Source organism: Carcharodon carcharias, chromosome 14 (assembly GCF_017639515.1).
Source record: "Carcharodon carcharias isolate sCarCar2 chromosome 14, sCarCar2.pri, whole genome shotgun sequence".
In the NCBI taxonomy this organism is placed as follows: Eukaryota; Metazoa; Chordata; class Chondrichthyes; order Lamniformes; family Lamnidae; genus Carcharodon; species Carcharodon carcharias.
Window position 1 is genome coordinate 45739764 of NC_054480.1, and position 14176 is coordinate 45753939.

The following is a 14176-nucleotide window of genomic DNA, read 5'->3' on the forward strand; positions in this document are numbered from 1 at the left end:
CATTGTAATTTGACATTTGAAACTGCACACACAGAAGGAAGGCTATCTTTTGTCCCTGATGAAGGTGATAGAATTGTGGCTTAGTGCCCTTTTTTGAGGCGAATGCTCCCAGAACACAGGAGATTTAGCAAATCCATAGGGAAGCTACCTTGGACTAGAAACAGGGTAGAAGATTTCTTGTAAGCACTTGCCCTTTCATACGTTCTTTGATTCTCTTGTACCCTTACCATACACCTTAATCTAATCCTCTGTCTGGATATCAAAGTGATGCGTTGCTTTCTCATAACCTTGCATTAAGTGCCTTGGCTTTCCTTGACCAAGAACTTTGACATTCATGCCCTGGCTTTAACACACCTTGCAATCTAGATTCAATGATCCATTATTGCATTGCAGCTTATTTATTCATAAATTCATGACAAAATCCACTGTAGATTGTAAAGTACTGTTCGATAATTGCAAAATTTTTATCCTCATTTTAAAACCTTTCATTTGCATAGACGAATGTGCTAATGTTTGTCTCTTAATTGAAATGATGGAACTGCATTTTATCTGAAAAAAACAGTCTGAATTATTTGAAGTCTTAATTCCTAAAGCAAAGTGCGTGATCCAGCATATGATTATCGTTACTTCACAGTGATTCACTTGGATGAATGACACAGTACTCAACAATTGATTTTATGTAACCTGTTGTGGAAGGCCAAAATATTATCACATTCATTTAAAACTTCATGCATTATTTCAGTGTGTATTACCTGTTTCAGTGTCCTTTTGCTTTTTAAAACTCTATGTTCATTTTGAAAAATTACTGTGCACAACCGTCTCGCTCTAATTTTAACCCTTGGAATGTCAACAAGTGCAGAGAAATGACAACTCTGATTGGATGGTCAGATTTATAGTTAAGGTTTCAGCTCACACATCATGGTGCTGAAACAAACATTAGAATAGTCATAACCACAAAACCACTTGTGTCAACATCTGTTTTCTTTAACAAAAAAATGAAATCCCAGCTCCTTCTGCGCACATTAATACCAAAAGCTTGGCATGTTTAATTTGATGAATTTTAAAATTTCGCTGTGGTATTAAATCCTTTTTTCAAATTACTACCGATGTCAAAGACCCAATCTTCATGTTGGCATGAAGGTAAATCTGCCACAGCAGGGAAGAAGAGAAACATAAGAGGAAGTTTGAAGCACGTATTTTTGCCGCTTTGCCTATTGAAATGCTGTTTTTTTCTCCTTTGGTCATCTAATGGGAAGAGGCAGATGATACCATCTAGCCACAACTCACAGGTTTCAGGAAGGTTTCATCTATACTTGAGGAATGCCGAGTCAGAAAGCCGGAAGTGAAAGCAAGAGATCAACAACGGATCCTGACCAATGGGTCTCTTTTCTCTTATTAAGAACTACATTTGTGGCAAAAAAACAAAGTACTGAATGATTAGTGTGTACTCAAAAGGAGAGGCACAGTGGGATAGAAACAGATTCAATGACACATCCCTGGGACACCTTCTGGACACCGTTGAGCCCACTGTGATGTCCACTACCTGTTGCTAAGGCTGCAGGAGGCCCATCAGTCTCACCACTCTGGCTTGGGAGGCTGTGGCAGTGGTGGTGAGTGCCAATGCTGCACGCCAGAGGTTTGCCATCCAGTGCAGAAAGAGGATGAATGATCTCACCTGTGTCATCTCATCACTCTAAACTCACATATCACAAGCCCATCACACATTCACTGGCATCTAGGATGCTGTCTGCTTTATTAACCATTCCCTCTGTTGTAACATGCCTTTAAGGGATAGTAGCATGACATCACTAAAAGGGGACTGTGTCATGTGATGTAGTTTTAGTTTCCCTTTTGTCTGTGAGTAGAACACAGCACAGCTCTGATGTCTTCAAGCTTTTGTATGAAGGTTCTTACGTGCCTAATCTAAATAAATGAACCCACAATGTGTTTACCCAATCCCTCACGAATGATTGGTGCCATTATGTCATTATAAAAACATGACATGGTGTTCACCGGTAGTCAAACAACATGGCAGCAAGATTAATTACAGGTGCGACATGGTAAACAGCCTTAGATCGTGCTATATGGCATAAGATGACCCTTGATGTTTTGGTTAGATGAGTTTGCAGCATTGGAGAATGTTGAAATCGCAGTGTGCTGACTGCGCAGAAAAGGCTTGAAGAAAGACTAGACAGTGCATAAATAAAGAGCTGGCAAGCACTTGGCCTGTAAGTTCAGTGAGAAAGACAGCACATCAAGAGGAGCAGCACTGGGTTAGCTCAATTGGGAAAGATGAGTGACCAGGGAGTGGGCTGGATTGATAGTGAGCAAGGGAGAGTCAAACAAAAAATACATCATAAAAATTGGGCCAGGTATGGTTACAATCGGTGGCTTTGGGAGTTGATGAATAATAAATTGAATAAAATAAGGGAAGAAGGTCAAAAGGATATTGTCAAAATGTCCACAAAATTCCCCAGTTTGAATTGGGATGTAGCTGACCTACTGTCTGTATTCAAAATGTTTAAACAGCAGACAGAGCTATGGTTTCTTGATTCAGGTGTGTCTGAACCAGACAAGCAAGACACAAAAATTCACCTAACAACTGGAAATGAAGGGCTACACAGGCTGAACACATCAGGATTAACAGTCGAAGAGCAAAAGGATCCCCAAAACAAAAGGACCTTCAATTCAGAAACAGGCTAAACTTCCATTTTCATTGACTAGAGCTCATGTCATGTCAACAACAGTCTACAGAATCCATAGACTACTTTGTCAGCAGATGCAGAGAAAAGGGTATGTACCGTGATTTTTTCAAATGCACAGCTAGCAGACAGAATTGTTGAGCTGGTGATTGCATCCACTCCCCTGGAAGCGTTCCAGAAAGATCTTCTTTACAAGCCCAAAATGTATAGCATTGAAGAGCTACCGAAGGATGGACCTAAGTATGAAGCTAGTCGATGAAGCTTACAGATCCTAAGCACAACCCCAATTGTTGACGCATTCGCTAACACACCTAAAACTGGCAAGACATGTGGAAGTTGTGGCCTTCTGCATTCATCAAAGAAATGCCCAGCTTTCCAGCAATTCTACAAGGCCTGTGGCAGAAAGGGCCATAGGCAGCGGTAGTGCACCAGAGCAAATGCTGATGCAGCTACAAAGAGCCAGGCACTGATCCAAACAGACTGCACACAACCAGTATCTTCAAGCAGTAAGAATGACCGTCCGGTATCCTGTCAGAAACATGCACCACAGGTGATTGATAAGCTAGAAAATGACAATAATGTGCATGACATGACAAAGAGCAGTGAACACAGGTTTCACACCATCAATCTCGGGGAAAACATAGACACTGTCACACTATCTGAGGTGTTTGCCAAGACTCAAATTACCTGTCCTAAGAAAGTTGGCAACTATTCGTTATGGGCCAAGATTGACCCGGGGCAATTGCCAACTCCTGTAAATTCTATAGGACATGCATCCACAGACATGGAAAACATATTACTGTGCAAATTTCAGTGTACAACAGCTCACTAATTCCTTATGTAGGATCCATACTCGCGGAGTACAAGAACAATCAATCCTCCTGGGAGCCACAGATGTTCCACATCGTGGAGACTAAAGGCCCAGTGATTGCAGGTCTACCGGTATGTCATGACCTCACACTGGTGACAATCCATAGAATCAGTCAGACCTCATATAGCAGATCAACCTCAGAAACTACTCTTATCACCTCAGAATGACCTAACATTAAAACATCCAGGAATTTCAACAAAATTGGAAGTTTCAAGCAAGCTCAACGTTACGCTCACAGGAGAATGCAAGTCGTCAACTGATCTGGTACATTTTGCGCAATGCAAATGCCAACAGCTACAAGAAGAAACGGTGAAAGATTCCACATTGCAGAAACTGTAGAAAACCCATCATCAAAGGATGGTCTCATTCAATCCAACATACTCATGAATACATGAGACCGTTTTGGCCTTACTGGTACAAGCCAGGCATCTCCCAGGGAGTCATTTTAAAAGGCGGGCAGGTCATCATATTGGAATCTTTCTGATCTGATATTCTTCAACAACTTCATCGCTCACATATGGGCATAAATCAGATGAGAAGTCTCGCAAGAGAGACAGTCTTTGGCCGGGAATGAACAATGACATTGACGTCGTCGTCGAGAAGTGTGAGGCATGTCAAGAGTATAAGCCAAGTCAGCACAAAGAACCACTGATTCCACATGAAATTCCTACCCATCCTTGGTCTAAAATCATATCCGACCTCTTCCATGTCCATGGCACTGACTTAATTGTCATTGTCAGCTACTTTACCAAGTATCCCATTATTCTTCAATTGCACAATATGTCCAGCACAACCATCACGCACACTCTAAGTGCTATTTTGGTGTGCCTAGAGAGATCGTTATGGATAACAGTTCACAATTTATTGGTAAGGCATTTCAGGATATGCGTAAAAATTGGAATATCAATCACACTACCTCTCCTCATTACCCTGGATCTAATCACCTAGTTGAATGAATGATTCGCAAGGTGAAATCTTTAATTCTCGAATGTAGACAGACCAAGCAAGATCCACACATTGCAATCTGAGAGTGACACCTTTATGTGCAACTATTCCAGCAGAGCTCATATTTAGCAGATCAGTGCGTACCTATCTACCTCCTCTTACCTATTCTATTCTCTCAAAAACTGGAAAGCAACATTTAAAACTGCAAGAGAAGATGACAAATGTGTACAATAAAAATGTGGGTACAAAATTGTCAAGTTTATAGTCGAGACAACCAGTTCATATCAAGGATCCCACAGAAGGTACATGGCAACCAGCCATGTAACAAGGATTTGTTTGGAACCAAGTCCTATGAAGTCATTACACACAAAAGGCTCAATGGGAGGTGTAAACAAGGAAAAATCAGATCCATTCCCACTCCTCAGCCACTGTCCAGCCCTATTGTATCAAGGACAAGATCCTAAATGCAATCAGGAGCAACATCCAAGAATGACAACCCCACACATTACTGTGAGCAATTAAAGACACCTGCAGACAAGGTTACCATAACAACATCTGGGCTTACCAGCAGATTACCTCTATGCTTTGGAGAGTTATAGATTCATCAGTCCTACATACTTATGTAATCATAACTAAACATGAACATGTGTTGTAAATAGTTATACTTCTTTGGAAGGGAGGAAAAGTATCTTTAAAAAGAAAAGGGGATGTTGCAGAATGCCTTTAAAGGATAGAAGCATTATACCATTAGTGTTAGGGAAGTGTGTCATGTGATCCAGTTTTAGTTTTACTTTTGCCTGTGAGCAGAACACAGCATAGTTCTTATTACTCCAAGCTTTCTACCTTTGTATAAATGTTCTTCTGTGCCTAGTCTAAATAAATGAACCCACAATGTGTTTACCCAATCCCTTATGTGTGATTAGTACCTTCATATCATAAAAACACAACACCCCCAACCTGTCCTGCCATCTTCAATGGTTTATGGGCATATAAATGCAGGTCCCTCTTCTCCTGCACCTGCTTTAGAATTGTACCCTTTATTTTGTCTCACTGCAATAAATATAAAATCCCTACCAAAATTAATCATTTCACATGTTTCTGCATTAAATTTCAGCTGCCATTGTCTGCTCATTCCACCTGCCTGTCCATGTCCTTTAGAAGTTCTATACTATCCTCCCCACAGTTCAAAATTATTCGACGTTTCATCATCCACAAATTTTGAACTTGTGACTAAGGTCTAGATCATTAATATATATCAGGAAGAGCAAGTCCAGAAAATATCCTTCTGGAAGTACATGTACACGACATCAATAGCATTACCCTGATCAACCCTCATTATTACTTCATGAAAAAAACATCCAGCAAGTTAATTAAACACAATTTTGCCATAACAAATTAATGCTGGCTTACCTTAATTGTCCAAGTGACTATTAGTTTTGTCCTGAATTATTGTTTCTAGACTTTTGTTCTACAATTATTGTTTCCACCGCCAAAGTTAAACTGACTGGCCTGTACTTGCTAGGTTTACCTTTACACCTTTTTTTGAACAGGGTTGTAAAATTTGCAATTCTCCAGTCCTCTAGAATCACCTCCGTGTCTAAGGAAGACTGGAAAATTATGGTCAGTGCCTCCGCAATTTCCACCCTCGCTTCCCTCAGTCAGGAAATCAGACAGCTCTGGAAGGGGGTTGGAAATCCTGAGTAATGCTGACTCAGTGAAAATCCAGGCCAAGGTATAGTCTCATGAAGTAGAAAGGGAGAGAAAACAAATCCAGAGCTCCCTGGATCCAGTCCTGGTGCCTTATTAGCTTTAAGTACAGGCATCTATCCAATGCTTCCTCCTTATCAATTTTAAATTCTCAAAAGTGTCTGAACTACTTCCTCTTTCACCAAGACCTGGGCAGCATTTTCTTCCTTGATAAAGACAGATGCAAAGTATTAATTTAATACCTCAGCCTTGCTCCCTGCCTCCAAGTGTTAATCCCCTTTTTGCTTCCTAATGGGCCCCATTCCTCCCTTTACCATCCTCTTGCTATTTATATACCTGCAGAAGACTTTGGGATACTTTTATATTAGCTGCTTGTCTCTTTTCATACTCTCTCCTTGCTGCTCTTTTTTCCTATCCACTTCCCTGCTGAACCTTTTACATTCAGCCTGGTTCTCAGTTGTAGTGTCCACCTGACATCTCTCATAAGTGCACTTTTTGTCATCTTAACCTCGATCTCTTTTGTCATCCAGGGGGCTCTGGATTTGTTTCCCCACCCTTTCTGCTTCATGGGAGTACACCTTGGCCTGGATTTTCACTGAGTCAGAATTATTCAGGGTTCCAGATCCCCTTCCCAGGCTGTCTGGTTTTCGGAAGTGCCTTTAAAGGGTGCAGACTGGTTCCTGTCAAAATACTGCATCTGGCTCCATTGCAGAGATAGGTATGTCCTACTGCTCTGTAATTTTCATGGAGTCGGGCCAGATTTTTAAAGAGTCATGGTTCACAGCCCCTCAGAGGAGTCATGAACCTTGGTCTGCATGAGGGGAACTTATAAAAGCTAAGTTCAAAAGGGCCTCCTCCTCATGTCCCCTATACTAGGTTTTGCACTTTCACCCACCCCCCGTGTTCGCTCATGTGCCTATGACAAACTCTGCACTTCCAACTACCCCCTATGACCCCTCATGACCCCTATGTCAAGCTTGCCACTTCCATGCCCATTGAGCCACTGTACACTGTCTAGAGCCAATGAACCCTATAGTGACAGTAGGGTGTGTTTTTAAAAAATAATTCATTTATAACTTTCTCCTATGTTGAAAAAAAATCATTTAACTCCAAGTTGAATAAAGTGTCAATCATCCAGTTCCATTAAAGTATCAATAACAAAAACTACAAATCTTAGAATCCATTAACATTGTGCAAACAAGCACTGTGAAATTGACAGCTGAGATCAGAGAGCTTGAGCTGTCAATAAAACAATGTTTTCTTTGGGGCTCAGGTGTTTTACTACTCTAAAGGTTGTCTGGGCTCTCAGCCAAGCCTCAAGCACAGACAAGCATTAGAGTCTCAAAAGAATCTCCGATGCCAAACCATCTTTTGGCTCTTTCAGCAATTACCTTCACTTCACCATGAGATCAAATTATTGCTGATAATTATGCAGTTTTCAATCCCATTCATAACTTCGCAGATAATAAGGCAATCCATGCCTGCATGCAACAATATCTGGACATCATTCAGGCTTGGGCTGATAAGTGGCAAGTAGCATTCATACCACACAAGTACCAGGCAATGGAATTGATCACCTTGTCAAGCCCCCACTTTCCCGCTCACCTACACACCTCCTGATCACCTCCCTCCTCCCAATCACCTGTCCTCTAATCACCTCCCACCCACTCCTGATCATATTCCCCACTCCCCATCATCTACCCACCTCTTCCAATCACCTATTCCCCTCTCCCGATCACCTCACTCTCCCGATCACCTCTCCTGATCACCTCTTTCCCTCTCCCAATCACCACACACTCTCCCAATCACCTCCCCACCTCTCCTGATCATCTCTTTCCCTCTCCTGATAACCTCACACCCTCCCTATCACCTCCTCACCTCTCTCGATCACCTTCCCACCTCTCCCGATCATTTCCCCCCTCCTGATTACCTCCCACCTCTCTTTATCGCCTCCCCCATTTGCCATTGACTCATCCAAGTCTCAATCTCCTCCCTGCATCTCTCGATTTCTCAATCGACTCCACCCACCTCCCGATCACCCTCCATCCCCTGATCACCTCCTCGCTCTCCCAGACACTAACCGCCCCCCACCAATCATCTGCGACCTTCCTCGATCTCCTCCCCCCGACCACCTTCCCCATCTCCCCATCACCTCTCGCCTCTCCCAGTCACCTTCCCCCGTCCCCTTGTCCCCACCCCACCCAATCATCTCCTCCGATTATCTACCCCTCACCCGATCACCTCCCCTCCATCTCTTCATCACCTCCCCTATTTCTCAATCACATTCCCCCTTCTCTCAATTAAATTCCCCTCATCTCCTGATCATCTCCCCCCGCCCCATCCTTCGATCACCTCCCATGACCAACCAGAGGGCTGCTGGAGGAGTTATCCAGTGCAACTTTATCATCATGGGAGCAGCAATTTGCCTTTGGTGTCAACAGCTCATCAGCAATATACCTAAGGCTCAATTTCAGTGGAGACCAAGCTTCTGGCTTGTGCCTATTTCAGACCAGAAAGTGATCAAAATAAATTTTCCTCTCTCTGCATTGCCATTGGGGAACTCCCTATCCCCTAGTGAGTAAAATCATTGGAGGCAACTTAATACCAAGCTCTTCTGATCAATTGATCAGTTCTGCGACTTATACTAGTTACAACACCAGGATTTGCTCATTCATTGAAGGACCCTAAACAGGCAATGTATCCCGACCGACAAGCCAATTCAACTGGCCATTTCTGACATGCTAAGAGCATTTTCTGCTGTTGCTTGAGTCCAGTTAACTGGCTGCTGCAGTTAGTGTTAGAAATAAAAGGTCCCATTAAAGAATTACATATTGTGCAAAAGTCATTTTCCCATTGATGGTCACAGGGGAAATTATTCTCATGCTATATTCAAATCACATCCTCTGATTCACAACATTAAGAGAGTTCATGGTGGAGTCATTTGGTCTTTCCTTTCCAGAAGATTTGTTTAAATCAAATTATTGTTTGCTATTCAAAAAAATTGATGAACACTTGTGTAATTTTGTATTAACCAAAGGCTGAAAACATAACCTTCATGAAAGTATTCATAAAAACAATTGTCCTGGCTTAGATTCATTCCCCATACATGTTTTTCTTGACATGCTGTGACAGTTAGATATTATTGTATTAGAAAGGGAGCTCAGTTTTTAACGGAATATTTTTCTTGTCACATGCTTTCCATGGAATGTGGAAAACTTCAGGATGTCCAGAGTAATGGGATACATAATGTAAAATCAAATTTATATTTTAAGAAAGATGTACTTATACAAATGAAGTAACTAATTTGCAAACTGTGGAATTCTATAGAATACTAATGGGTTGGCATTACTTGGAACTTCATGGTTTCCACTGTTGGTTGATCATGTTATTTTTCACCCAGCACTCAGCTCCAACTCTTTGGAGTGCTGATGCCAAACTGCATCTTGGTTATTGTATAGATTTGTTTTATGGGCTGATTGCAAGAGAAACTAGATATTGCTACAATAGATTGAAAATATTTTCATTCTGTTTCTCTGGAATAAATTCAAATTCTAGTCATCAAAGTCAAAGTTAGAACACTAGAGTACCAGAAATATCTAATCCAAATGAGCAATCAAACTACAATGTTGAAATGTTTTGATGTTCAAAGATGAGAGAAAGCCAAAGCGCTTACCTCTCGGTCAAGTCCAGCAGCTACGGTAACAATATCCCCATTCTCACTGTTGATGGTGAACATGTTTGGTGATGGGCTGATTGGAGACTGGGACAAGATCCGATATCTCACCATACCATTGGCTGTACTTGGGTCATCAGCATCATTGGCAGTTACTGTCATTACGTACGAACCTAACAATAAATAGTACATGAGCGCTAGTAATTCTTCCCCATTGATAAGCCTGTATAGCATTCATTATAAATTGGTATTTTTGATCCATGCATTAAACATTTACAACTTTACCATTTTAGCATCCAGTTTCTAGGGTTTGTAGTTACATTATTTAATTAAGTAGCATTATCAATGAACCTTGCATTGTATAAAATCTACAGCTTAATATTTGATTTTTTGCTAACTGCAGTAAGGCTTGAGCTTTCAACCTACCCTGCCATGAAATCAGTAAAAACAAAAAGTAATTTCAGCCTCAAAAGATGAATGGCTACCAGCTGCACAAAACTACTTAGAGGACAAAACTCTCTTTTGTGCTTCAGGGAATCTCCAGGTGGCAATGACCATAGATTTGGTCTAAAATTCATCTCTTTCAAATGTGCTATATAGAGCCACCGAAAACACAATGAAAGTAAGAAAGATTTATGAAATGTTTCAGGTCTCCACCTGAATAAAAAAGGCTGTCTAATGGCGTATTGTGTGAAGTAGCATCTAAAAAACTTGAACAGTGCATTTGTTTCATATACCAGCACTGAAAACCTCGAAGCTGCGTATCCTTGCTCTAAGCACAAGACGTTATTGTCTGAGGGCGAATAGTTTATTATGTGCATCACTTTCTTTGGAAGTGCAACAAAAGCAACACCTAGTAGCTTCTGCAATAGGGGGAAGAGAACAGATTAAAGCAGAAGGTTCAAGATTAGACCTTAACCATTTTTACAGAGATCACTCACGGCACAGTTTTCAAATCCTAACATTCTTAGAGCGCAGGATTCAATCGTGGATTAGGGGTCACTGGTCAAATCCCTAACAGAGTTCCATAGTGAAGAAACTTAATTTGAATTACAGAAAGTATTAGTTGATGTCATCCTTGGATCAGTTGGTAGCCCAATTGTGGGACCTAGTTTTGCACAACAATGGTCACACTTCAAAAGTGCTTCATGGGCTTTAATGTACTTTGGACATCCTGAAGCCAAGAAAGGTGCTACTTATGTATGTAAGAACACACTTACTCTATATTAACAAGCTCTAGGTTAATTGAATCAGAAAGTGCTCCAGTCAGGTTTGCTTTTCTATTCCATCATCAATTCTGCACACTACAATTTGTGCACTAAAGACTATATAATTGATGAATCAAAGCAATTCAATAGAACACAGCAAAAGAGAATTGCATCAAATAATTGCAGTATTTTACTTTTCTCAATACAACAATTACAAGAGATCATCTGATCGATGTTCTTTCCTTATCACTCATGCACGCTGCTATAGTGCTGTAAGTGGATATCAGGAGTTTGATTAGGTTTGCAAAACTATTACTAATGTTTATTAAAACACCAAACAACTTTGACCTTGTTACTTCATATAAATCAGTACAAAAGTACAAATGTACCCCTAAAGTATTAATTTCACAGCCCTTTAAACCACTATTCAATTATGAAACTAATTCAAGTTCATAATTGGCTTTCCACTCAAATCAGTGAGGCCAAAAATTTAAACCTTTTAATTTTTATATGAATTTTAAGTACCAAGTTGCATCAGTGCATTAGCCCATGTTATTATTTTCTCAGGAAGATATGCCATTGATACCACACAAATTCTTCACTATTTGAGAAATAGAAAAGGGTGGTGACAAAAAAATGTCCTGGTTAATCTCCAGCTAATATGCTTTCAAAATCCACATATAAGCTCTCCTAGCAATGTATTAATCCTTCTACAGAAAGAACCAGCACTGCACTGACAATTTCTTCCCTCTGGCTATATTCATTCTCCTTTCTTTTGACTTTGCCAGTTGTTTGCCTGTAGTTATGTGGACAGCTGAATTGGGAGGACATCTCTCCAAGTCAAATATGTTGCCAAGCCTTCAGAGGAGTTTGTAAGGCAATTAAATTGGACAGCAAAAAAGTAGGGAGAAAATAAAATGCATGTGCACACATTTATGCAGTGCAATTTGAGGCATTCACTTAACACTGACTCCATATCACATTTGTTCCTGCAAGTCCCAAGTACATTTTGTTGGAAATAAAATCACTTTGGTCCAGATTTGTGCCATGACGGAGAGGCTCTCTGTTGTGGCGAAAATCCCAGGAATGGCTGAACTTTCCAAGTCCTGTCCACGAAACTGGCATTTGCCATCTTTGTGGGGGTGCGAGAGAAGTCAGACTGGAGTTTGCGCATGTGTGATTCGTGGAAACTGCTGGCCATTTAAATCACCAGCTGCCTCCACTGAAGTGGGATTGTGGCAGGCCAGGAGTGCAAAACCCAGAGTGTGCAAATTAGAACAGATAAGAGGAGGTCTGAAGTTGGTGGATTCATTTGGATATCTAGAGCACCTCTTTGGATAGGTAAGGTATTGGATAGGATTCTGGGACCCCTCTGGAGATGTAAGGCACCCTTTGAAATTATTAAAAGTGAACATGATTATGCAATTTTTATGCACAAACCCATTGGAACTGTTGAACAGCTGTCCTTGCTTGAAAACTGTCAAGGAAGTGTCCAAGGATACTAGGTAAGTTAGCATGGAGGGGGTACGGCAAAGTGTTGTGGGTGGGGGACATGAGTTGACATGAATTGGCACTAGGTTGACATGGTGGTATGAAAGGCCATGGAGGGTGGATAGAAGAGTATGGATTGACATAGGGCATATGAAGGGCCAAGGGGATGGGTGGAGGGCATAGGCTGGCATAGATGGGGCATATAAAGTGTGTGGGGTGATGGGGAGTGGGTGAGGGCTGGAAGGCTGTTTTTGTTTATTAATTTAAACACAGCCTCAGAGCACAGTGGCAGACCTTTCACCCAGCCCACCTCTGCACCTGACAGGCTCTGTTCTTGTTGGAGAGTCTCCCGACCTGGATCCTATTTCAGTCCACCCAACCCACAAAGACCAAAAATGAGATCTGCGGGTGAACATTATTAAAGGTCAGGTTCGCCCACTGGGCTGGCATTTCGCAACTCTGTGCATCCAACCCAGGGACAAAACCCTGGGCCTTTGATTCAGTTAGTGTACAGATTCTCCAACTTAACTCTTACATTGATATTTTAAAATTCAATCTGATGATTTATTATTTAAAATAATTCTGAAATACTGGAAGATGCATACTTTAATAGAAACTAATGTTTTCCTAAGAAAAGTGGCAAACATTTTTCTTTTAATTATTTGTTGCTATCTTCCAGGACTAATTGGACTGTGTACCAACCAGCTCCCAGACCTTTGCCATTGTTGCCCAGGAAACCACTATCAATAGGTGCACAGGACATAACAGAGCCTTCAATATTTTGCCTCTGTCCCTGTTGAGGACATTCCACTGAGCACCTTCCACTGGTGACACTATTGAGAGTGGGAGCACACTTTTTCTGCCCACCCTGGACACAGTAGCTTGCAACAGCAAAGTATTTTTCTATATCCATTTCTGATAACAACTTGCTGTTTTACAAAATCTATTCTGTTCCATCTGTAGATATTAAAAAGAAAATCTACAGTCTGAAGTCTTAGGCATTTAATAAAGATACAATGAATATCAATTAAGTAACATAGTGCATTGAAGGCATAATTATAAGACTGAGGCCGGAATTTACCATCTCCGTTGGTGTCAGGTTTCATGGCGAGCGGTGTGGGGGGGGGGGGGAACAGTGTGGCTAGAAGGCCAAAAATCAGTTTCACGCCATCGTGAAACCAGCTTGAGATCGTGCGCTCCACCCATCAATGGCGGGCCACGTTTCCTACTGCTGAACATCAGGAACCTAATTTCAGTACTTTAGATCGCTTTATAAGCCCTGCTCAACAGAATCATCCCCCAACCTTAATGCTGGATCATCTGAGCGCAACAGCATGATTGCACACTGATGTGTTTCATAGCCGTACATAAGTGACATGCGCTTGGCGAGCTGCACTCTGCCCGGGACTTCGCGGTTTCTTTGCCTACCTTGTTTCGGGTAGACTTCACAGTCATCAGGCTTCGCAGGTGGCACCACATCACTTTTATGGGAGATCATGGGCTGGTTTCTACCTACCAGACAAGCCGTAAGGTGGGGGTGGCTTTTCAATGGCTGCAGGGCTAGGGCTTGCTTGGGGAA

General features: G+C 41.5%; 1 protein-coding gene across 1 annotated transcript in view; it reads right to left on the reverse strand.

Annotated features, from left to right (window-relative positions):
* The window catches only part of LOC121287484 (cadherin-4-like), a 729269-nt gene that overhangs the window by 101159 nt on the left and 613934 nt on the right, over positions 1 to 14176 (reverse strand). The window contains exon 7 of the mRNA XM_041205414.1: positions 9899 to 10071. Coding sequence (XP_041061348.1) covers positions 9899 to 10071 — 173 coding nt within the window. The remainder of the gene's footprint in view (positions 1 to 9898; positions 10072 to 14176) is intronic.